This window comes from Fringilla coelebs (genome assembly GCF_963513975.1).
Source record: "Fringilla coelebs genome assembly, chromosome: 15".
Classification (NCBI taxonomy): Eukaryota; Metazoa; Chordata; class Aves; order Passeriformes; family Fringillidae; genus Fringilla; species Fringilla coelebs.
The window spans coordinates 12,983,639-13,007,103 of record NC_140041.1 but is presented as its reverse complement, the minus strand read 5'-3'; the positions used below and the strand labels follow the sequence as shown (position 1 = coordinate 13,007,103).

General features: G+C 41.9%; 1 protein-coding gene across 2 annotated transcripts; it reads right to left on the bottom strand.

The window, feature by feature from the left end:
* Nucleotides 1-3,672: 3,672 nt before the first annotated feature.
* G3BP1 (G3BP stress granule assembly factor 1) lies at nucleotides 3,673-23,395 on the bottom strand. 2 transcript variants are annotated; one of them, XM_084215675.1, is made up of 12 exons: nucleotides 23,285-23,395; nucleotides 12,224-12,337; nucleotides 10,966-11,047; nucleotides 10,416-10,589; nucleotides 9,486-9,576; nucleotides 8,896-8,989; nucleotides 8,336-8,540; nucleotides 7,910-8,011; nucleotides 7,406-7,517; nucleotides 7,111-7,236; nucleotides 6,893-7,023; nucleotides 3,673-6,141 (listed from the first exon to the last, which is right to left on the bottom strand). In XM_084215675.1, the coding sequence occupies exons 2-12, from the start codon at nucleotides 12,316-12,318 to the stop codon at nucleotides 5,935-5,937; spliced, it is 1,419 nt and encodes a 472-aa protein (XP_084071801.1). In that variant the 5' UTR covers nucleotides 12,319-12,337; nucleotides 23,285-23,395; the 3' UTR covers nucleotides 3,673-5,934. The 2 variants fall into 2 exon arrangements, with proteins under 2 accessions (XP_084071801.1, XP_084071802.1); XM_084215676.1 differs by having other exon boundaries at nucleotides 6,893-7,002.
* Nucleotides 23,396-23,465: the final 70 nt, after the last annotated feature.

The following is a 23,465-nucleotide window of genomic DNA, read 5'->3' as shown; positions in this document are numbered from 1 at the left end:
GGACTGTGTTGTCTCTCACCTTCTACCACAGTGTACAGCATATCATGCTTGTTAAATTACAACTAAGGAGTAATGAAGAACTTACACTTAAGTGACATAAAAAAGGCGGGGAGGACCCACAAATTTCTCCCATCCAACTATAAACGCACACCCATTTACATTGTTTTGTAAATGAATTTAGAAGAAAAATAAAAATATTAAGATATTTCTCTTCAGGACAACCATTGCACATTTGGTTTTGCTTTGGAGGGGAGATACAAACACAGCAGGAATACTCTCCAATTGAAAATATGCAAAACAAATAGAAGTGGGAACAGCTCAGCACCTAGACAGCATTTTCCTTCTGTCCTTGATAAACAATATCTGTTTCCCACAGCATTTACTTCACTAGTCAAATCCTCAAAATCTGGGATCTAGGAAGAACACCTCACAAAAACTTCAGGAAAAAAAGCCTATTAAGCAATGGCATTGTACTGCCCCATTTTCTGTATCGCTCCCATCTGCAAGCCATTTGTATAAAGAAAATCTTTGTTTCCAAAAGTTGGCTTACTAAAGCTCATTTGTTCCCAAACACAACAGCGCCTTGGTGCTGTTTACAGCAGGGGCAGCCAGAGGCTGGGCTGGCTCAGCAGCAGCAGTGGGAGATGTTCTGGGTGTCCCATCCCTCTGCCAGCACTCCCTGTCCCAGGGAGGGCAATGCCAGCCACCCTCCCTCAGGGTTAGAATGTAGGACAGAGCCTCTGTATCAGTGTTCTTTTGTAAGTACTGAATCCAGATTGGAGCTATTTACGTGGGGTTTCATCTGCTTGCTTTAAAAAAAAAAAAAAAAAAAAAGGATATTTTCTCAAGGTTGTTCATCAGCAGGAAAGGATGGCAAGAAGGTCAGTGTTTTCCTTCTTCACTCTTACCAAGATCTCAGAAGCAGTGACATTAAATTGACCCAGTCTGATCAACTTTTCAGCATAGGAAAAAGGAGCAGCTGCTCTTAACAGGACAAATCTCATCTCCCTTTAACTTCACATGAGCATCTTTAAAACAATGGAAGAGCTGCATATGCAGCTGTTTTCACTTTCTTCTTTGTAAGGTGGGTGCTGAAATATCCACATCTCACAGGAGATAATCAGAAAAATATTCAGAGTAAGAATCCCTGGAGTTAATGTAAGAAGGAGGAAAGAAGTGGGCAATGCAAGTGCTCTCTGAGTACCTCTACTGGTTCATTTATACAAGTTGAAAAAAGGATGGAAAAGTCAGTGCTTTTTATTTTTCATGCTATTCTCCCTTCAAGAACAAAGGAGGCAGGTGAGAAATACAAAATGTAATATACAGTTGTGTTTGAAACAGAAGAGGTAAGATTTTTCAAAATTAATAAATCAGTTTATTCATTAAGTACCTACATATCTTCTCCCTACCACCTTAAAAAGGGATGTCCCTGTATTTTCTGTATGAATTTACTATATATACATATGTATAAATCTATACATACACAGAATTGGTATGGCCTTACACTCCATTTAAGGATATTTTGCTACATTGGTCAGAGTGCAAAGCAATTGCTTCCGTCAAATCAGTATTTTTACATCATGAAGACATAAACCTGTAACTTAGACAATTTGCATGACCACACAGCCACAGTGGCAAATTATTTTTCTGGCTTGTAAAATAATTTTAAAACAGAAGTTCTATTTCAGCAGTTTGAAGATGGAATGTAAAGTTTCTGCTGTTAAATGTATATAAAATATATTTATTGAATCATACATTCATGCTGATTCCAATAAAAAAAATTAAAGATTTTTCTGAAATTTCTCTCCATGGATTTTTTACTGCTGGTTGTTCCACACAGCAGCTGGAAACACCAAGAAAAATGTATTGCTTGTACTATTTTGCAAGCTAGGACATTATTTATATATAGCTTTAAAATTCTTTGGTAGATGGAGCGACCTTGGTGCAAACACCCAAAACGACATTTCAGAATGCAGGACTCACACTGAATCACAAAGATGGTCACAAGAAAGTGTTTTTCCTTGCACTGTCAGGTGATCTGTCAAGTTTGAAATATCACCAGTGGAACAGCAGGTCCCTCTTGGCTTGGCAAATGGCATTTTGTGACAAGAAATAGAAAGGCAGCATCCTGCCCTTCAAATTTATTCTGAGAACATTCCATTACTCTGAAAACTGTCTTTAAGTGATGATGGAATTTGAAAGAATTTTATTCAGTTTCATGTCTCTTAACCAAAAGTTACTAATGGACCATCTTTCCCCATTCTTCCATATAATATTCAAATAAGGACAAAGATCCTAAGTGTTGGGAAACAAAATTAGTGAGGCAATTCCTTCTTCACCGTGTGTGCTCCTATCCCCAAGAAAAACCTTGTAATGGGGCAAAAACAGTTCAAAAATATGCCCTTCCATGATGTGCAGAATAAGCAGCTGCAGGGATCAACTCCAGATCTCCACACCTGCACCCAGAACCATCCTTTTCACTACAAGGGCATCTCTGCCACGTGGCACCAGAAGGAAGTTGCTCAGATTGAAGTCAGAGCTCACTGTTACCTCACAGGCTGTTTTCTACCTCAGGAGTAAATCCTCTGCCAAGCTCACCAGTTTCACACTCACCTGTATGTGGATAGTGGACACTCAGCAACAGAGCTTCAGTCTTAGCAAATTTAAAGAAAAATAAGAAAAAAAGGGCCCTGCAGAGCAAGGAAGTGATCCCAGTCTGAATCTTGAAATGCAGAACCAACATCTGCATTCCCAAACACACAAAGATCTCAGTTCAGCTTTACAAAACAGCCCCACACGAGTCTACTAGTGCATCCCAGTACTGCAGATGTGCTGAAGGGGTAACCTAAATTCTTAATTGTGCAATGCTCTTGCAGGAAGGCAGCAAGGGCAGATCATGGCCTCCAGTTCTGATCTGGGTGCCATGAAACACCCCTGCAAGTGAAATGCCCTCATTTCTACTTGTCTTAATAGATTAAGATCAGGCAGAAGAGGCCAGATCACACCAGTCATACATGAAACACACTCTGTACTCTCAGAAGGGCAGATAAAGGTATCATGACCATGAAGGTTATTCCAGATCCGTCCATGAGGCTGTGATGGGTGCACAAGTCTTACAGCTCTAGACAGCTCTTCTTCAGTTGCCAACTCCCTGCAGAGCACTGGGACACCAAGAGCACTTCAGTACCACCACCTCCTTGTCTTGACTGGAGGCACTAGAAATGAGACAATCTGATTCATTTCAGACTGTAGTATTTTATTCCTAGAAAGAACTGGACTACCTTGGTTATTAGCCTCCTTGGAGCTCATGTAGCCCACTGCAGCCAGCTGAGGCAAATCAAATTGTGGCTTCTTCATAGTCATCTTCAAGAATCCTTGCAAAGCACTGGAGGCCTTAGACAAGAGATACTGAGGTTAACAGTGCAGCAAGGCAGAAACCAGAAGGGCTGGAGGCTACAGAAAGCTTAAACATCAAAACCAATGTGCAACACCTTACAGCACGGACTCTTCAGAGAGTGAGTCACAGAGCCACCAAAATGCAAATACCAAGAGTCACTCTACAACATAACTTTTTTTGAAAGTATTTCTTTACAAGACATTCCCACAGAATTTTATGTAAATATTTTATTTGCCTGTCATCTTGGGACAAGAACATGACTTTCTGGGTCAACATATTGAGTATGATTCATATGAGAACAAGCACACACTTCACCCTTTAAAATTCTTTACTGACACTCTTCTTTCAAATCAGACAGCAATGAGCCAGAACTGTGCAGCTCCCACTACAGAAATGGGGGTTCAAGCTTATGGATGCTTTTGTAGATTTGGTTAGGAGCTATAAAAGCTTCTGTTAAAAGCACTTTGATAAGTCTGAAGTGCAACCTGTTACTGCAGTCTTCGGATTCAATGTCAAGAACAGTAGAAACCCAACAAAGGGGAAAAAACATATCACAAACGACAAGGACAGGGTTCAGTAAAAGATCTCCATTGCATACTTTCACCTCACAGGCATTCCTGATAGGAAAAATGCAGACAGCTTTTTTTTTTTTTTTTAAATACCAGTTACCACCACAAGAGGAAGCAGCAGAATTTCCCCAAATGCTGGCTGTGAGAGCACACCACAGCTCACACTCTCCCCCAGTTCACTAAGGTATCACATCTCCAGGTACAGATGGTAAGCAGGCCGATCTGAGACACAGGTGTGAGGAGGGAAGGGACAAACAGTGTAACAAATGCAAAGAGAAAAATAAAACAGAAACCAAAACTCTACCAACACTTAGTACAACCAGCTTCAACCAGTAAGTCTGGCAAAGGAAAAGGCAAAACATGACTGTTGGGGACAGGCAATACCAATGGCAGCTCTGCTCCAGAGCTTACAGCAAGCACAGGTCAAGAGATGATACACTGCATATGCACAGTCATTATAGTCATAAACCAAGAAACATGGAAACAGTCGCACCTGACACAGATTAGCAAACTTCCTACACAGCTGTACTGTGCTACCAAGAGACCTGGAGGTCCAGTGGATACACAAATCCACCATTTTTATCCAGATGTTTAACACCAGCCATTAGAGAAATACTGCTTTGTGCAGCACCATCTTACAGGATCTCTTGGATTGAAATTACCCCGTTTTGTATTTATTTTCAGTTTCATCTTCTTTCAGAGGCAGTGGAGAGTGATCAACATCTTAACACCAGGACAGACAAGCACCTTCCATACTTCTGACAAAAATTCCTTCTTATCCACTTCAGGTCTGAAGCAAGGAATGAAGTACTGCAAAAAATAATTATTACTTACAGCAGTTGGAAATGTAAAGGATGTGACAGAGGTATTTCTGCTTTGCTTGTAATTTTGCAATAGTTACAACAGGACCTGCCCAGTTTCAAGTTCAAGTTATTAACTTCTGCATCCAAGAAGTATTTGTTTTCAATAATTTAAATGCAAAGTGATGCACAGAAGGTATTAAAAGCTTTAGCTACAACCACCTCTACCTTGTAAACCTAGTGACTGAAGAGCCTCTTCCCCTTGGACAAACTCCAAAATACTCTTGACTTGATAAAGCAAATCTAGACCTTTTTTATTTTATTTTTTTTAAACAATTTGCCAAAACTGGAATGAGAGATAAATAGAAGGCACAACAATTTTGCTTTTTTTTTTTATACAAATACAAACTAAACATGAAAAAAACTCCCTATTTCAATAAAAAATTTCACAAGTTCAGGAAAAGTGTTTGAAGAGTCAAGTTCTAGACATTTAAAACCTATCCCACAATCCAAAATTTCAAAGTGGTAAAACAGTAGTTCGAATTCCTTGCTGTGATCATGTATCAAAAGGAAAAGAGATTCTACCGATACCCATTATTCCACTTTTACAGCGCCACAGAGAGAAAGGTGAAAGTCAATTTTTTCAAGTGGCAATGTCTCCAGACCAGAGGATGTTCATATGACCCTCAAAGAAACACCAAGAGTTTTGCTTTTCTGCCCTTGGAATACTTGCCAAGAACTATGTTTTCCTACAGGCTCTTGAACGCATGCACGTGAAATATTATTCCGCTGACTGCACCCAAATTCATTAGAAAGAGGGGAGGAAAAAAAAAATAAAAAGAAAAAAGACAGACATTCCTTTAGGAAAAACCACTGGTACCAAAAAAACCAAAAATCAGTCCGTAAGTTTGAGGTGAAGAAGAAAATTCAGTTCTTTTCTTTTTAAAATCCACTTTTCCTAAAACGTTGTTCCACAAAGCTGGAATCTGGGACATGGACTAGAAAAAAATAAATCACAGAACCATAACACAAACAAAAAGGGGCCAAAATAGTATCAAACGCAGCAGTCTATAACAGGCTAGGGCCACATTCCAAGATACCCAAGGCTGAAATTCACAAATCTGCAGGAAAAAGGGTTTGCGCCACCACGTCAACATCCGCGATGAATTCACTGGCGTTGCCCGATCCCCCTTCCAGCTCCAAATCCTGGCTTCTGGGACATTCCTCCACGTGGAGGCCCTCGAATCCCACCTCCCAGCCCCCCACGAGTGCCTCCAGGTCCACGGGGTCTGTTATCTCTGCGGTCACCCTCCCTGGCAGCTCGTGTTTTCTTCTCCTCCACGTTCAGGCGCACCTCTCCCCTGAACATGATGGGCTGCAACAGAAGCACAGAAGGTGCTGTCATTAATGGGTCACCAGGAGCTCTTCAAGGTCAAGCAGATTCCTGCAATTTTGTCTCATATCCTCCTCTCCATGAAAGACTGAAGGGTCTTAGGATTACTTACTAAACAATGGCAATAGCAAAACCATGCATCCAGTCTTGGGGCTTTACTGGAAAAAATAAAGATGCGAAGGAGTGACCCTTGAAAAGCCATCTCAGGCTTAACACTGAGCATTCTGATGTGTTTTAGAAAAGACCAGGGCTGTAAGCAAGCTCCCTGCATGGTTATGTGGCTGCATCCAGAGTCCCTACCTACCACAGCAGGCAGGCACGGACACACATTCTGCATTAGCAATCACTGCTGACAGGCTGAGCAGGTACCTGCTGCCTTTGTTAGCAAAATTCTTTTCAGCGTGCACACCAATACAGCTTCTTCCTTTCAGCCTCTGACAAACAAGATTCTACTTGTCCATAGAATCAGACTCTCTCTACCTTGTCTTCCTGAAAGCTGTTTATACACTTCCTGTGTTCAGCAATCTCCCACTAGAAAAAGGCACTGTAATGAGCTCCTACAAGCTACTTCAATGACAAAGACTGCACAAATCTTGGTAACAGGAGGGAAAAACATCACGTCTACTTTAATATGCTCAAAAAAATCTAAAGGTATCAAGTACATTCTCTTCCTGTTAAGCAGAAAAACACTGTTGTCAACAGACCAAAAACCACTGCCTGGAAATTTATTTACCCTGTTGCTAAGGATCTTCTGAACAGGCTCAGGATCATCAAACACCACAAACCCAAAATTAGGGAGCTTTCCACCACTGTTGATGCGGAGTTCAACAACATTGCCATAGCCTGCAAGAGAAAAGCCAAGTTCTTGGGTCATACATTAGAATGCTCTGTTGACCACGCCCATGGCTGCAACCCCCAACCCCTCAAAGGACAGCAAAGCAACCAACTTACTTTGGAAGAAGTCTTTAAGTTCAGATTTATCCACATCATGTGGAAGGTTCCCAACAAACAGCTGATGACTGTCTGGGTATCTCACAATCCGCCTGGTTTCCACATCGCCTTGTTCACCCTCGCGAACTTGGAACAGAAAAGAAAAACTGATTTTAGGAAAGTCAGTCCCCACAACAAACAGAAAAACAAGCCATGGTCAGAATTATCACCATTAGAAAGAATCTATTCACACTGTCTATCTGCCTCCCCAAAACCTTTAAGCAACAGAAAACAGCTTCTTTGCAGCTTCTCTTACTTGGCCTAGGACCCCGCTGAGGTGGGATGCTCGTTCGCTGCTCCCTCACTCGCTGATCCCTCTGAGGTCTCTGAGGGGGGGTCTGAGATTCGGGCTTTGCCTCAGGGCGGGGCTGCATCAATTCAAAAAGGAGTGAACAGTTAGAGTCAGACAGACATACCAGCAGGTTCAGCTTTTAAGAGCTCACTGTCAAACTGGTATTAAAAAAATACAGGAAAAGGTAATAGTTTTTTCCACCTGTGACTAAAATACATATTAGCTCATGTTGGCTTATATGCTAAAAGCAAGCAGCATTCCCATGAACATTCCCTGTTTTCCTCCATGAGAAACAATTAATTCTCAACGCAAAAACCAAGGAATAACATCTTCATTAAGTCTACCAGGAATCACAGAATGCCTAAGTCTTTGGGGCCTGGGAAGTCAAATCAGAAGCAAGCAGATTTCACTCCCTTTCTCCTGTCAGCCAGTTTAGCACTCAAGCTTCTCCAGGTGTTGGATTCCTACCTGCGAGACCGGTACTTTCACAACATGAGGTGGTATTCCTGACACTGGGACAGCCCCACTGGGAGGAAGGTTCTTGCTGGTTACTGATGCCCAGGAAAATGTCTTAAAAAAAAAAAAAAAAAGAGAGAGGATGATAACATAACTATGTCTCCTTCTAAAATATATTACTGATAGGACAGCTAACAGACACAGGATACCAGGAAGAAATTTTAACTTATACTTGAAAATCTGGAGCCAGCCAACAGCAGTTTCCCCACAATTGGCTAACCAAAGTATTGGACTCCTGAGTCCCAACCTGTCCACTTTTACCTTCCTTAACACTGAGAAGTGACAAAAATCCCCAGGTAAAAATAAAGCTGTGTAAATAGACAAGAGAGCCATACTAATGAAACCACATCAGAGAAAAGAGAAATCCACTGTCATTACCCTGGAGTCCTCTTGCACTGCAGGAGCTGGATCAGCAGGAGCTGGAGAAGGACTCTTTTCCACAGTCTCTTCTGGAGCAGATTCCTCTAATACTGGCTCAGACTTTTCTTCCTGCACCTCTGGTTCAGGTTCCTGTTCAGGTTCTGCCTCTGGCTCAGGCTCTGCCTCTGCAGCTGTCTCTTCCAGGTGTTCCTCAATGTCATTGCTATTATACAGCAACACAAAGCAGGAAAAAGAGGTAGTATTGTATTTATTCTATTAGTGGTGATAAGCAGAGCTACTCATGCAATACAGACATCTGAGAGGAAGAACAAGGCCACATAAGGCCACATTGCACATTGAAAATTTTGCACTGGTACACTATAAAGCAGCAAAAAAAAAATAAATTTCCAGAGTCTCCATGTTTAGTCTAACAGCATTTAAATTTCAGCTGATCAATAAACAGAATTTTTTTGACTGTCAGAAGATAACTATTAATAGCAATAAATTCATGTGACCTGCTCTACAAGACACAGCCTGTCTCACACAACACCTGACTTCATCTATAAATATATTATTACCTGACAGCCTGCTCATAATAAGCACCACTATCATCAGGAACAGCCTCAGGTGTCTGCTGTCTTTCCTCAGGTTCCTCCCCTTCCTCCTCTGATTCTAAATAAGGTAAGAAAAAAAAAAAAACCAGAACACATCTTTAGTAAGAGGCTCAAACACAAGGCAACTACCACAAAATACAGGTGAAGTTTCTGCCAAAGAACACACAAGAAGCACTTTTGAGATGTGACATGAAACAGACATGTCTATCACTTCGGTTATTCAGTTTTGACCAGGGTTAAAAGGCTAAAAAATATGCTCCAAATACTTCAGAGAACAAGATTTATAACCTACAAATCTGACTGCAACTGCCCAAGTAAGTCTTACAGTTCTTGTAATAGAAACAGATTATGCCAGAAAAATAATCATCTGCATGTCACAACTCCTTGCTGGACCGTAAAGAACCACAGGCAAGGAAAAAACCTACAAGCACATGAAATCTAACACTGATCTGTCTTCTCCAGCAAGAAGATTTCCTTTGATCTGGAAACAGAATTTTGATATAGATCCAGAACCAAAACACCAACAGAACCATCTAAAAATTTCTGCTGCTTACCCTCTGGAGGCTCAGTATCAGAGTCCCCAAAAACCTCATCCTGGTAGCGGAAGATATCGTTGTGGACATAGAACTTGTTTGCAACAGAGCCCTAAGAGCAAATCAAAGGGAAGAACTGAATCAATAACAACAGTCCAGTAATGTAAAAACTGAAATAATGTGAAAACAAGAAAGGTTTGAGCAAATTGTCCTTTGTACAAGATTAATCCAAATTTGCCTCTTTTAAGAAAATAATGTTATTAGGGGCAGGATAAGAAAATGTTATTCGGGGCAGGAAAACAAGAAAGAAAAAAAGCCATCACTCCTAACAAGTTGAGTATGGATGGAACAAACGAAAAAAAAATTGTTGAAGTGCTTTTAATTCCAATAGCTCACAACACTAAAGAAGTGTGATGGACAACTTCCTGGTGTCCAAAGTATCAATTTTTATCTCCAAGTCATATTGTCAAACCGAGTGATCTTGCAACACACTCCTTTTTCACTATCATTTTCAATTCTGTGAACTGCTTTATGAAAGAAATCTATTTAAAAATGCCACTTCAAATGCTGAGTCAGCACTTTATGAACAAGAAAATCTGGAACCCATATTTTTAAAGTGACAGGAAGCATTTCCCTCTTTCTACTACCTCTTTTTCAGTAAAAAGACCAGTTGCTAGGATAGTAAATCAAAGACAATATAATTTTAATATGCATAAGAAAAAAATGCAGTAACCTAGGAGTCCAAAGTCAGGATATTTATAACTGATTTCAATATCCAAGGTCAATGTACAATCACACAGAAGTAGTGTAATTCCCAAAGGAATTTTCAGAACGTCACTGCTGAATTTTGTGGCAAGTAACCTTCCCAGTTTAAACCCTTGAGACTGCAGCTCTGAGGCAGACAGAGCTCAGCAGGGGTGCCAGAAGCCCCTGGCAGCCCAGCACACCCACCTCAGGAGCGAGCACGAAGGTCTGCATGAACCTGCGCACGGGCTGCATGTTATTGGAGAGCTCCCCCATCACCTGCACCACCACTCCATCGTTGAGGGTGGCGTGGGCGTCCACGTGACGGATCTTTGTGTGGCAATCCTTGAAGTTTAGTGACAGCACCTTCTTGTGGATATCCTAGGAAAGAATGGTACACGTGGGTTATGCTGCAAAAGCCATTTCTGCCAAGTTAGCAGCTTTCAGAGAGAGCAAAATCATAAAAACTGGTTAAAGATACATTCCCTAACTCTGGAGAGAGAGTTTGGCAGGATCTTTGTTAAGTATGCTTTGCAAGCAATTTTACATTACAAGCTTTCTATAAAGGAAGCACATTTTGCCTAACTATTGCTGTCTACAGTCAAGAGGGGTTTTTTCCTCCCCATTTTTTTTTCTTCTTTTATAGAAAGCACTTGAACAGTGTGGGGGTGAATCACAGCTGGATACATTCCTCTTCCCAACCATAAAGATGACAAAATAGAAGGAAAGAACAGCTTTCTTTTTTAAAAGTTCTTACAGATTGCCCATAGACTGCATCAGCTGGTTTTCCATTGGAATCCAAGCCACCGTGGACATAGGAAGAGTTCTTTCCATAAAACCTGTTGGAAAGAAATATTTTAATGCTTTGCTGTGTAAGAACATTGAGCCTCTATATTAGAGTGCAGTACAAATAATACACTTTCAAGTAAGTTTCCTGTCTGAATCACTAGAATAAAGCCACAAAATCTCATAATCCTGTTACTAATCAGGGGGTGGGGGGGAAAACAAAGTTTTCTAATGTAAGCTGTAGCATTCAGGTGTGTCAGACCCAGGCACCAACAACCAAAACCAAAGTCTCATGAGAGTTCATGATCCAATCTCATTATCCTCTTTCTCCACGAGGTCCCCAAAACAACACCCTGAACATCTGGGATGCTGAAGACTCCCTCTCAAGTTCTGATTTCAAGCTTGAGCAAGGAGCAACAGGACTGTTTTGCTCTCCTACAGTAAAAAAAAAAAAGTAAATCTTCCTTTCTGGAACTGAGAGGTTACCAGCTGAAATGCCCAGTGCACCATAGCACTGCACTCTGCCAGTGGATAAAAGACTGGAATGGATTCCATGGCACAATCAACTATCCCCTGACCCAAGGGGATGAGGTCAGCTGTCCACCTAAGTGGAGAAACACTCTGAGTAACTGTTCCTGAGACTGCATGGGAGGGAAGGTGTCAGAAACTTTATCTGGCTACTCAAAACACAACAAAACAAAGTGTATCTTGATAAACAAGACTAGTTTCAGAAGGATACCTGTCATACCAAACAGGACTGATTTGTTCAGATAATGGATTATAGTCTGCTGCATAACCACAATTTCATTACTTTCCTTTAAGAAAGAGCTGGTGTGACTCCCAAGAGAGACCAGTAGACAGGCACACAACTTATTCAATGTTTCCTCCTAGTGAGGGGGCATTTTATCAAGCCAAAAACTACAGAAATGCTCAACTAAGTGGTGTTTCTCCAACTTCAATTTCTATTGATTATAAGCAGAAGTGGCAAGCACCACTTCAGTTAGAACCAGAACTCAGATATTTAAAGAATTCCTATAATCTTTATTATCCATCTTTTAACCCAGCTGATCAAAACCAAAGTAAACAATGCCCATCATCTTGAATAAATATGTTTTTTAAGTGACCAAATTCAGCAAGCTAAGACACAGTAATAAGATCATTCACCAATTTTAGCACACGAGTTAAGAAATTCACACAGAAAACCAGCTCAGAGTGAAGCAGAGCTTTACCTGTGCAAATAGTCAGGTGCTTGGTTCAGCAGGGTATAGTACTGCCTCACGAACTCCCGCCCGACCAGCAGGGGACTTGGCTTCTCCATCACCATTTCTTTGGTCAACTGAAAACTATGGAAAAAAACAAAAGCTCCATAAACCATGAGCATTTCAAATGGCTGTTCTCATCCTGATTGCATAAGCCACCTAATCACAGCGGAAAGCACGCACCAGGACTGTTTTACCCCTGTAAGCAGTTTAAGCTATGTGTTTTCAGAGTCATCAGAGTTTTGGTGCCAAGGAGAGGATTCCTGGGTACCAAACCAGAGGTGGGAGAGGCTGCAAGGCCGAGGCAGGTCACCTCATAACCTGCCAGTAGTTAAGCATCCCACATATCCTCAGGAAAAAGCAGGTGGCAAGCAAGTAAGGTTCTTCAAGAGGATTTGCTAAGTGGCTAAGACATTTACAGTCGATCCAAATTCTACTTACCTCACTTGACTTCACAATCAGAATTAAAAGTCAGATGTTCTCAGGCAAAGCCTGTGCTACTGTATTAAGGGCATTTTTAGAAGGTCAGAATAAGTCCAATCTATTTTTATCAGCAGCACAGCACTATTTGCTGTGAGTGTCAAGCACTCTGGGGAAATATTAGATTATATTAAAATTATTATGCTACAAACTAACACATACTGCTCTTCCCCTGCTTCCACCAGTCTCAGCAAGTCTTTTCTCACTTAAATTCAGACCGCCAGTCAAGTGAACAGCACCACCCATGCCCAGGGAGAAATCCATCTGGGTACCTTCTACCTACCTTCCATGGAGCTGTAAGTTACAAAAATAAAGTATTTGCAGGTAAGTTACACAATATATGTATCTTCAGCCCAAACCAGAGCAGATTCTCACATTTTCTTGTTATTAAATACTCAAACACTGTTCAAACTCATTCAAAATAGTTTTAAACTCACAGAGATAAACACCAACAGCAGGGCATGTTCTTAGTGCCAAATACAGAACCAACAGCAGATTTTCTGCTTCACACTCAGATGTACCAATCAGTAGAGAATGGGGGCTTTGCAAACTTTCTCCCCACTACTCACCCCCAATCTCCTTCACTACAGAGCCCTTTTCCCAACCACATGGTATTCAAATTCCATATGCACATTTTCCAGGTATAACAAGCAAGTCAAAACTGACACTATTCAGCTGAGCAATCTAAAAAGCAATTCAGGAATCATTGATTATTTATCTGCTTTTATTTAATACTTATAACCATAAATAGTGACAGGAAATGGTGGCATCAATGACTGGGGGAAAACCCAGACTGGATCACAGCCAGAACACAGAATGCAGGGGGAGGGAGGGAGAAAGGAAACCAAACTGAGTAGCCTTTTAACATAGAATAATCCAGAAGGAGCCTGCAAAAGCTCATGCCAAGACAGGCATGTCTCCTGCCAAGTTTTCTCTTGTCACTATACCCAAGAGCATCCCACATCCTGGGAAAACTGAGTTGCCCAAAACTTATCCTTCAAACATAGCAAAAGGGAAAGAAAAAGACTGGCTTTCCTACCTGCTTATACTTAGCCCTATCCCAGTTCATCCAAGGATCTTAAATGTTTGATACTCACTGTATTTAGTGAATTTCAGAGAACTTGTCCTTTAAACACCAAAAACTGACAAGAGAGCTGAGCTTCAGGAAACAGAGATGACCAGGCTGTTGTTAATTTCAAACACACAACCTACACAGAGCCACAAAGGAAGTCACAACCACACTGCTGGATGGACCAGGAATGCAAAAAAGAAGTTTTAAGCCTCAAAGAGATGAACGTACTTAGGAAGATGCCGCGGAACCTGATACTTTGGGTGAAGCCAAGTCCAAATGAACCTGGCAAATTTCATATATCTCAATCAATGGTCAAACACCCAACACATGTTAATCAAGGGACAAGGCAATGTTCAGCCACACTGTCAGAACATCCAGGTAATAGACCCAAGGATGTGATCACACCCAAGCTCCCAGCAGTGGGCAGAATGCACTAAAATCCGCTTTGATGGAGGAACGCAGCTAAGACTCAAGCCAGAAGACATAACAGCAAAGCCATAATTTTGTATACATTAAGGTGTTTTGCTCTGCTTTTAATGCAATCACATGCTACCATCTTTTTAAGTCTAGAATAAATGAGAAATTTTCCCATTCTATTCTGAAACACACTTTTCTCCAGGTTTAAACACAGCAAGAAAGATCTGGTGAGCTCCAGAAGATGGGTCCATGAACTCTCTCTCTTTCAGCAGGTTATGTGCCTACCACCACCACACAAAGAAATGTTAACCTACATGAAAATGTACAGAAAAAATAAGACTAAATATGACCTAGAAGTTAAAGAGGCTTTTCAAAACATTCAGAAGCTTTCAGCTGTTAGAGGATTTTCAAGAGTTAACCATGCAGAAAGGAAGAAATAGTCCATGGCTGGGTCTGGCCTGCAGGAAATGCTCAGATTCTGCAAACCACTTTCATTTCAGGAAAGTTCTACCATCTGTGGTTTTGCAGAAGCCTTTGAACTCAAAACGTCATGTGTTATAGATACAGATGTCCAACACCCAGCACAGTCTGAGGTGACAAAAACCTCCAAGAAATGAACTCTTGCCTTCTACTGCATGTTAAATAAGATCCCCATAAAAATATTATCAGACAATACGAGAACACAGCAAAGGTAAAGTACAGCTAAGTGGTGACTACCACTGCTGACTTCCTCATCCCACTTTGTTTCCTCTTGAGTACCTGTGAAGCTCCAGAAGGAGCAGGCCAACCCTAAAGCAGTGGGAGCAGAAATGGCAGAAAGACATGACCTGCACTTTTAGCTCTAGTCAGCTTAATTGACAAAGCAGGATTTCTTTGCTCCACAATAGGTAAAAATTTGCTTCTGTGCTGACAGTTTAGAGCCAGGAAGCCAGTCCTACCACACACCACATCAGCATTTGGAGAATGACAGGAGGCACACAATTTCTTTGTGAAGATATAGTTTCCCTGGAATTCAAGCTTATTCCTACAGATGTAAACAGGCAGTTTTCTATTCAGTTCTGATAAATGATGAACTGGGCTCTTCTGAGAATTATTTTCAAGTGCTTCCTAGAACACCAATGTACAAAGCTTGACATTCTCACATTATCTTCCTGTAGCACTTTAAGTTCAACAGCTGATTCACCAACAGCTCTTTCAGATTTCTGTTCTACAGTGAAAGCCCTCACCTAAATTAACGCACAGACACATCATCTTCCATGCTGGTCTCAAGAAATATTGGAAGTGGTTTGATTAGGTCATGCTTACATACTTAAAAATATACATAAAAAAACTTCTCTCCTGCTAAGGGTGAAAAATCTATCAGAACTAACTCCTAACATGAGAAGAGGAATTGCTGAGTGCCCAATTGCTCTCAAGCAGATCTGAAAAGAAATGGGAAAGACCTACATGACCTAATCAGAGGACAACAATCTGTTTTTACTGCTGTTGCACCTGCTGCTACGTTGCCAGTTGCCATCTGCTCTTGTTCTCCAGCCAGCACAACCTGAATGGTGGAAGCCAAGCATCTCCTCAGAGAGCATTTGCTCCCTACCACTCATGAGCAATTTACTACTCCACTATTCCCTGATCCAAGAAAAACTGCTAGTACTTTATACTACATTTTCATTGCACAGCACATAATAGCACCAAATGTTTGAACTGTCACTATGCTACTCCTGATAAATGCTTATCCACACATTTTTCTGTCAATTGACATAATGATGAAAGGGTGAAAATTGACAGGAAAAGCCGAAAATCTGATTATTTAAGATTCATTCATAATCATGCATTCATGTTATCCCATATGTAAAACAAATTGGATAAGTCAAATTTTTACAATTACACCGTAACAATTCTCCAGCATAACTGAGCCCCTTACCTAAGCCAAGGATTTAGAGGAAGACAAATATCTCCTTTACAGTGGTTATCACCTGGCTGATGGAAAATTCCACCATCTGTTACAATGCTCCCACATGGCAGAAAATCAATGTCAGGCACCAAATTTCTGAAATACTGTTATGTAAATTAGAGCCATTTATGCAAATTCCACATTAGGAGACTCAGATTTAGACCCACAAAAGCTATTAGTATATTAGTGTTCAGAAAATGCACTCAGCACTCACATCTAGCATGGGTTATTATTTTTTTACCAAACTGCAACGTGGTAAAAGCAAACTAATCACTGCTGTCCCCACTCCATTTGTTTGGGGTTTTTGTGGATTTGGGGTTTTTAAAAAATTTTTGAATCAGACAAGTTTAGCCTGAATGTTGCTTCTACTGGACTTCCTACACAACAGAAGTCTGTGTTATTCTCATCACAGGATGTTTGGGCTCTCAAGACAACCAGTCCCAAGACTAAGGCAAAAAGCCCCTTGGCCTGATGTAACGAGCCAAAGGACCAAAACCCAAATTTCACTTCCCAAAGAGTGTGGCAGTTTTAAACTTCTGTTAAGAAAAAGTTAGACCTAACAAGAAGACAAATTAAAATTGAATCATAATCTCAACAGGCTCTGATGTGTTTTTAACATTACCCTCATTTCTTTGTTCTCTGCCATCTTTAATTACATTTTTTTTGACTCGCATTTTAAGAAGGAACCTTCTCAGGAAACCCAAAATTCCTACAATGCACTCTAGTCCTGAGTGGAACATTACATACAGCTCACCCCTTCTCCTTTGGCTACTCAAGTGCTATAAGGTGACCATCTGAACTCCACTCCTTCCACCTCTATAAACTGGCGGAGTTTCTGTGCCAGAACCGCCATTCAGAATATCAAACTTTTCACACAACCCTACTCCCTCATTTTGGTATCAGTGAATTCCTTAACTTAAAAAGGCTTTTTGGAAATTGAAGAAACAGCAGGAGAAGCTTACACAGAAAAGAGGTGTCGGTATCCAAGCACAAAACACCACAAATGTGGCAAACAGCAATTTTGCTGGAAATTAAAGGTCTGGTCAATAGTTAATAGGATTGCATAATTAAGTGTCATTTGGGATTTCTCCAAGTTGCTTAGCAACAGGTGAGCATGCTCAAAGCCACAAACCATTTATTTAGAATAACCAGCTCTAGAAGCAGTTATGGACAAAAAGAAAATTAAAGTAATAGAAGAAAATGCCAGTAGGCCTCTAATAGGCATGATATAAACAAAGTTGAACTACAAAACAACAAATGCAGTTAATTCCAACTCTCCATACATTTTATATGATTGGCATCTGCTCTGCTGCTGACTAAGTAATAAAAGAAAAAAAACCATGGGGCTGGTACCTGTGTGAACCATGATACAAAACATTAAAGTGAACAATGAAACACAAGCTAAACTTGCACCCCATGGCAAATTCCAGGGCCCATCTCAGCTGGGGATTTATATCACCACACCAGCTTGCTCTGAAGTAGAAGAGTGATGTTAAGTAAATGTGTATTTAAAACACAAAGACTGCAGATACACTGAGATACCATTATTTTAATACAGCCTTAACTATCCAAAGGGAACAAAGAAACCCAAAACAATCCAGTAGTTGACCTGAGCTTAAATTATAGAGAGCTGAAAGTGCACCTCAAATAAGCAGGCAAATGAAGTCCCAAAACACTAATCTGCTTTAAAAATTAGGTCTCATTACTTGCCTCCCACTGGATGCAGAGGCAGACAATGTCACTGGGACAGAGTCCCAGCAGCACAGCCTGTGCTTCAGACACAAACCATTACAGCTGCCTACCTGTAACCACTTCACCTTTTCTGCCTTTTGATAGATTCAGAGGCAAAGCATTCAGCCTGGAAGAAGTTATCTTAAGTCAGCACTATTCCACAGGAGGCAAGATGCTTGGTAGCCACAGTCGATGGAAGCTCAATGATGGGCTAAGTTATGCAATAAATAAATATTTGAGGAGCAAATTGGGACAAGTTGTGAAGTTACCAGCATTCAACTCTTACTAGCATCTCCAGGAAACATTGAGAGTCTGTGAGGTGAATGTATTCACCAGGAATTTCCAGAAGCAGGCACTTCAGAGCAGTGTGAATGAAGTGTGAGGCATATCATGCAGACAGAGGAGCCTTTAATAATCTTCCAAACACCTAATAAAACGTGGATCTAGACTGTCAAGCTTAGCACAGCTATTTCTCCTTTCACTTGTGACTCATCTCCACTGTATGACCCACACAACCTACAAAGACAGGCAGTGCCTACATTCATAAGATACTTGAGGTGCTACAGGGAACTAGATCCTGAAAAAAAAAAACCCACACAGCGATCATCAGGCAATCAGCTTTCTCTGTGCTTAATTATCCAGATGCAGCAGAAAAGCAGAGCAATACCTCAGCCCCTTCTGAAGTTTGAGACACACTGACAAGGGATTCTCTAAAAAAGCCATGTATCACACCAACACACAGATAAGAAAAACTAAGTTAGAAGCTTAACTATTTTCTAATCAAATCAACCAATCAAACAAAATTTAAGCACAATAAAAAGGAATTTTCATCACAAGATTAAAAAATAATTCAGAATTACATTCAGCACTGCCCATGCTACTACCAAAAATCCTCTGCTTGCCAGTGGCAGATGGGAAGCCTTACTCAGCAGCAATGCACAGCCCTTCAAACACTGGGAGAATACAAATAAACAAGCCAGCAATTGCTAAAGAGCTGTCAGTGTAGAAGTCTGCCTGTGTTTTTGCTAACAAACCTAAGTGTGATCCACAAGTTGATGGATATGATGGAGTCTGCCATTTTTTAGACAAAATTCAGCACTTGTGTTTTTCAGTTCTACCAAGCAAGAAAGAGACAAACTGAAGATTTCTAATGCTTTCAGTCAGAATCTAAAAGAAAAGAGATGATTTTGGAGAAATGTTATTTCCAGGGCATTAAGCTCAAAAGCAAGATTAAAAACACAAAGATCACATGAAGTGTAAGTCAGGGTACTTGAGATCAGCATACCCCTACAGTAAGGGATGAACATTCATCTGGGTAAGGAAAATGATACCAAACACTATTCCTGTGGCTAAGAGCATAAAGCTCCAAAGACAAATAGCAAATCAGGTCCTGCTTACAAGAAAAAAAAAAAAGAAAAACTAAGAGAGAAGAACCTTGAAAACTTGCTATTAAAACTAAGTGACATAGTAAGAAATTCTCAAGAATGCGTTTGGGTTTTCTATTCCTCCCTCAAAACACTTTGCCTTCCCTGGGTGATGAGCTTAGTATGGTGCGGGTTTGGGTTTTCCTTCCTTTTTAAAGCTGTTTTACTTGGCTTCCAAGTTTCTACTTGATACCAATTATCACTTCTATTCAGCAGTTACCTGCTGTAACATTAAACTAAGATGATTTGTCCTGAGCCTAATAAGCAACACTTCATATCCTCACAAAAGGAGAGCAGCATTAAATTTAGCAGTACAGAAATACACATGGCCCTTTTGATTTGACAGAAGCCAAAAAGGAACTCCTCTTCAAAATCTGAGTTCTCTGAAAACTCAAAGCCTTGAGAATTCCCAGAAATATTTCTACATTTTTAATAATCCTAAAATCAGATTATTCTAAATGGGCTCTCAAATGTGGGGGAAGGATTTGCCTTTCTAACTGAACTTACTTCAACCTCATTGACCCCTCAGTTAGAAGCAATGTTTTTCTGCAAAATTACATTTTAAACATGCAAATTTCATCCTGAAGGGCAGTAGGATAGTGCTGAATGGTTTGTTTACTTTTTCTTTAATAAAAAATAAGTGAGCTTTCTGCCTCTACCCCTCTCCAGACTGCTTCACAATAAAGCAGCTACTTAGACCCTGTGATTTTGCCATTAGAACAGGTTTTGTTTTGACATCCAAGAGCTGCTCCAACATCTCGATGAAGTTGGCAGCAGGTCCAGTCATCTTCTCTTAGGTCTGCAAATTTTCCATTTGGCTCCAGTGCAGCTTCTTAAAGTAAAAAAGCAAAAGTTACTCATCAGCAGTCAAAAGAGGCAGATCAGAACCCTGAGCTACACCAACACTACAGCGAAATTCAAGCTTAATGCCACTCAGATTAGAATCACTAAGATTAAGATTCAAAATATTTTCTGCATGCCAAGCAACAGAGAACTGTAAAGAGAATCAACTCTTTCACCTCTACCCACTTAGGTCACAGAAGAGGCTTAAACCTGATGTATCAGCTGTATCCTGGCACTCAGGACTGACCCATCCCAACACTGTTAATTAAAAACAAAATACAGGCAGCCCAGCAGCAGCCAGGAAACAGCACAGGGCAGAGCAGATGGAAATGGAAGATGGGCACCAGCACTCTGCAGAGCAGTGCTGCACCTTTGCCTCAGCAAGGAATCAGGTTCAGCACAGATCAGTCCTGCATAACTGACAGCAGCCAGGTCCTGCTCTGAAAGCTGCACTGCACCAGCCATGTCCTCCTGGAAGAGCTCCAGACTTAATATAGCAAAGCTGGGACCTCAAGCCAGCACAACACTCACTGCCTGCAAAGTTTAAGGATTCTTTTACAGTACCTGAGGATCAGACTTCTAGTTTTCTTTTTAATTACTCAATGAGGTAGCTTAAGGTTATCAAGTCTACCAGTAGGTACCCAAGGAAATCAAATAACTACTTCAACTCTGCCAATTTTATATAGGCACCTGTAAAAAAAAAATCACCCAGTCTTCTAGAGCAAACTATCACTTCTGGTTTATTCCAGGCAGAGCAGACTACAGCCAGCACAGCAACTAGCACCACCCTGCTGAAGCCCTGATCTGCTTGGATTTCCTCTCTGATTCTTCAGTCATCACCTTAGTCAGAGAAAAAGGCCCAGGTGCTACTATTAAAAACTGGAATAGTGTTTTCTAATTCTAACAGGCCACTTATGCCACCCTTATGAGTGCTCTCTTACCAGGTCCTACTGTTTTAAACAGAAATACCAAGATGCACTTAAAGCAACATCACCTTTGGTTTATTTCCGTTTCAGTAAAAAGTCTTGCTCTGTGTGTTTGCCTTACAATTTGCAACATGAAAAATAAAGCTCTGAAACAAAGAATTTGCTGCTTCATCGAGTGCATAAAGATTCTGTTTAAAATTCAGGCGTTCAAACTCTATCAGATGTGTTGAACTCTACTGATGCTGTTGTGCCAGCACCAAAGGGAGCAGCAGAGCAGTGGTCCTGCCATCACAGCACAAACAAATCCTCTGGTGTCCTTTTGTTGTTTCTCAGACTGCAAATACAAAGATTTTCAACAGAAATCCTGATGGGCTTGGCACACATTGACCAAGTCTTGTCCACCAGGTTTTCTTCTTTAATTTTAATTATGCTTTGCTACCTTCAACTTAAGGAGTCCACACTTAGCAAAAAAAGGGCAAATTCACCCCAGTCAGGAACTGGGGCCACTCTTTACCTCCTGATGTATACAAAAATAAGGTTTTTAAAAAGTCATATTTATAAAATTTTTACATACATTTGCAAAGGTTCCAGCATTGATTTTTTTTTTCCTAAGAGACTTTGTACAGTTACACTTTCTAGCAGGTTTCACTAGTGCCTTTCAGGCAAACCAGTCCCTGACACACGTGATGCTGTCAAAAAGGTTGTGAGATCTCCATCATAAAGATAAGGATGTAAGACTTTAAGCACGTGAACACTTCCAGCCAACCTTCAAATTAGCTACGTATACCATCCACTAAAACAAAAAAGCTAGAGTCACAACTTTACATTATTATATATGGTGATGGAAACATCCCAGGAAAGGCGAGTTCAGTCCCCAGGAGGAGAAGATGCTACCATCAGCATCATGGAAGTATCACAGAGCTATCTAAAGAAATGGTTTGGCTCATTCTTTACAGACAGAGAATAAGAAAAGTGAAAATTTGGTCGAAGGGAAAAATATCAGGAAAGGTCTGAAATGCAGTTTTTGTCTGTCAACTTCTGCACTTCCCTTTATGACATCAATCGAAAAAGCTTTGTTAGCTGAAAAAAAAAAAAATCCAACACAACCCTCCCCACGCTTGATTTATGGCATCTGGAAGCATCAGCTTCCAAAGCTTGATAGCAGTGTCCAGATTTCCTAAATCTGTCACTCCTGGCTGTGAGAGCAGGGGCTTGCCAAAAATAGCACACACTGGAAATATGGCGGCTTGCTGCAAATGCTGCTTTTCCCCCGGTGGTGGAACAAAAAAATCCATTTTTTGGTAAAGACTACTTATTATATTCATGCAAGCCTTAACACAGAAGGTCACCAGGTAAGCCCGCAGAGAATGAGGAACGCGGTAGAACATCCAGATCAACGCTGGGAGCTACTGGAAGATGTATCGAAACCTCTTCTCTGGGGTTTCTCCAGCACGTACATCTGGGGCCTTACAGGATGCTGGAAAGTCTCATTACAAGCACTACTTCGCATTTAAATCTTAGCTTAATCTCGGATTCAGCCAAGGTCATGCGTTAAACCAGGTTAAGATCCACGCTCTCCTGCTGGAATTATAACTTCCTTCACCTACGAAGTTATAGCAAGGGAGGCACCTCGAGCTGATACCCAGGTCCGGACGGTGCGAGCAGCCAACACTGCCCCTCAATCCGCAGCTACAGCTCCCCCTGAACCGGGAACACCTCGGGCTTTGGGTGGGCTCCTCCCCGGCCCCACCTTCCCAAAACAAAACCCAAAAGCAGAGAGCGAAAAAGCCTCCGAGCCTGGAAACCCGAGAACAAAGCTCGACCCGCACACCTCGCCTCGCACAATGCGGGCCCGCGAGCAGCCGATCCCCCGCCGCCCCCCCTGCTCCGCACCGCTCCCGCCGGGAGCTCCGAGGCCGCCGCGGCACCGGGAGCTCGGGCGAAGGCTGCGGAGCCCACGGGGGCCGCGCGGTCGCGGGTCGGGCGGGAGGGCGCCGGCGCCCGCCACAAAGCGCCGCGGGGACCGGACGGGATGGAGGGGGAGGGGGGCGCCAGCAGCGCCGTCCCGCACGGCCCGCGGCCTACTGAGAGCCGGGGGCGCCTCGGAGCCGGGGCGGTGCGTGCGGCCCGCGGCCCCACCGGGAAAGGCGCGGCCGCGCCGGTGTCTCCCCGCGCCCCCCACCCCCTCACCTGCGGGCAGAGCGGGACGGGAGCGGAGGCGCCGCTTCACCACAGGGCCCGGCGGACGAGAAGCGCCTCACGCAGCGGCGTGCTCTGCCGCCGGCTACATATATCCGGCGCGCAGCCTACCCCAGCGGGCCCGGCCCAGCCAGTCAGAGAGCTGCGCTCACCCTCACTCGGATGCCGGTTG

What these genes read in the sequence shown, in the direction of transcription:
- G3BP1 (XM_084215675.1), bottom strand. Translation starts at nt 12,318, where the DNA reads ATGGTGATGGAGAAGCCAAGTCCCCTGCTGGTCGGGCGGGAGTTCGTG. An exon ending in TATTATGAGCAGGCTGTCAG is followed by an intron (nt 8,541 to 8,895) that starts GTAATAATATAT and finishes GCTGTATAATAG; the next exon opens with CAATGACATTGAGGAACACC. An exon ending in AGAAGATCCTTAGCAACAGG is followed by an intron (nt 6,142 to 6,892) that starts GTAAATAAATTT and finishes CTTCTGTTGCAG; the next exon opens with CCCATCATGTTCAGGGGAGA.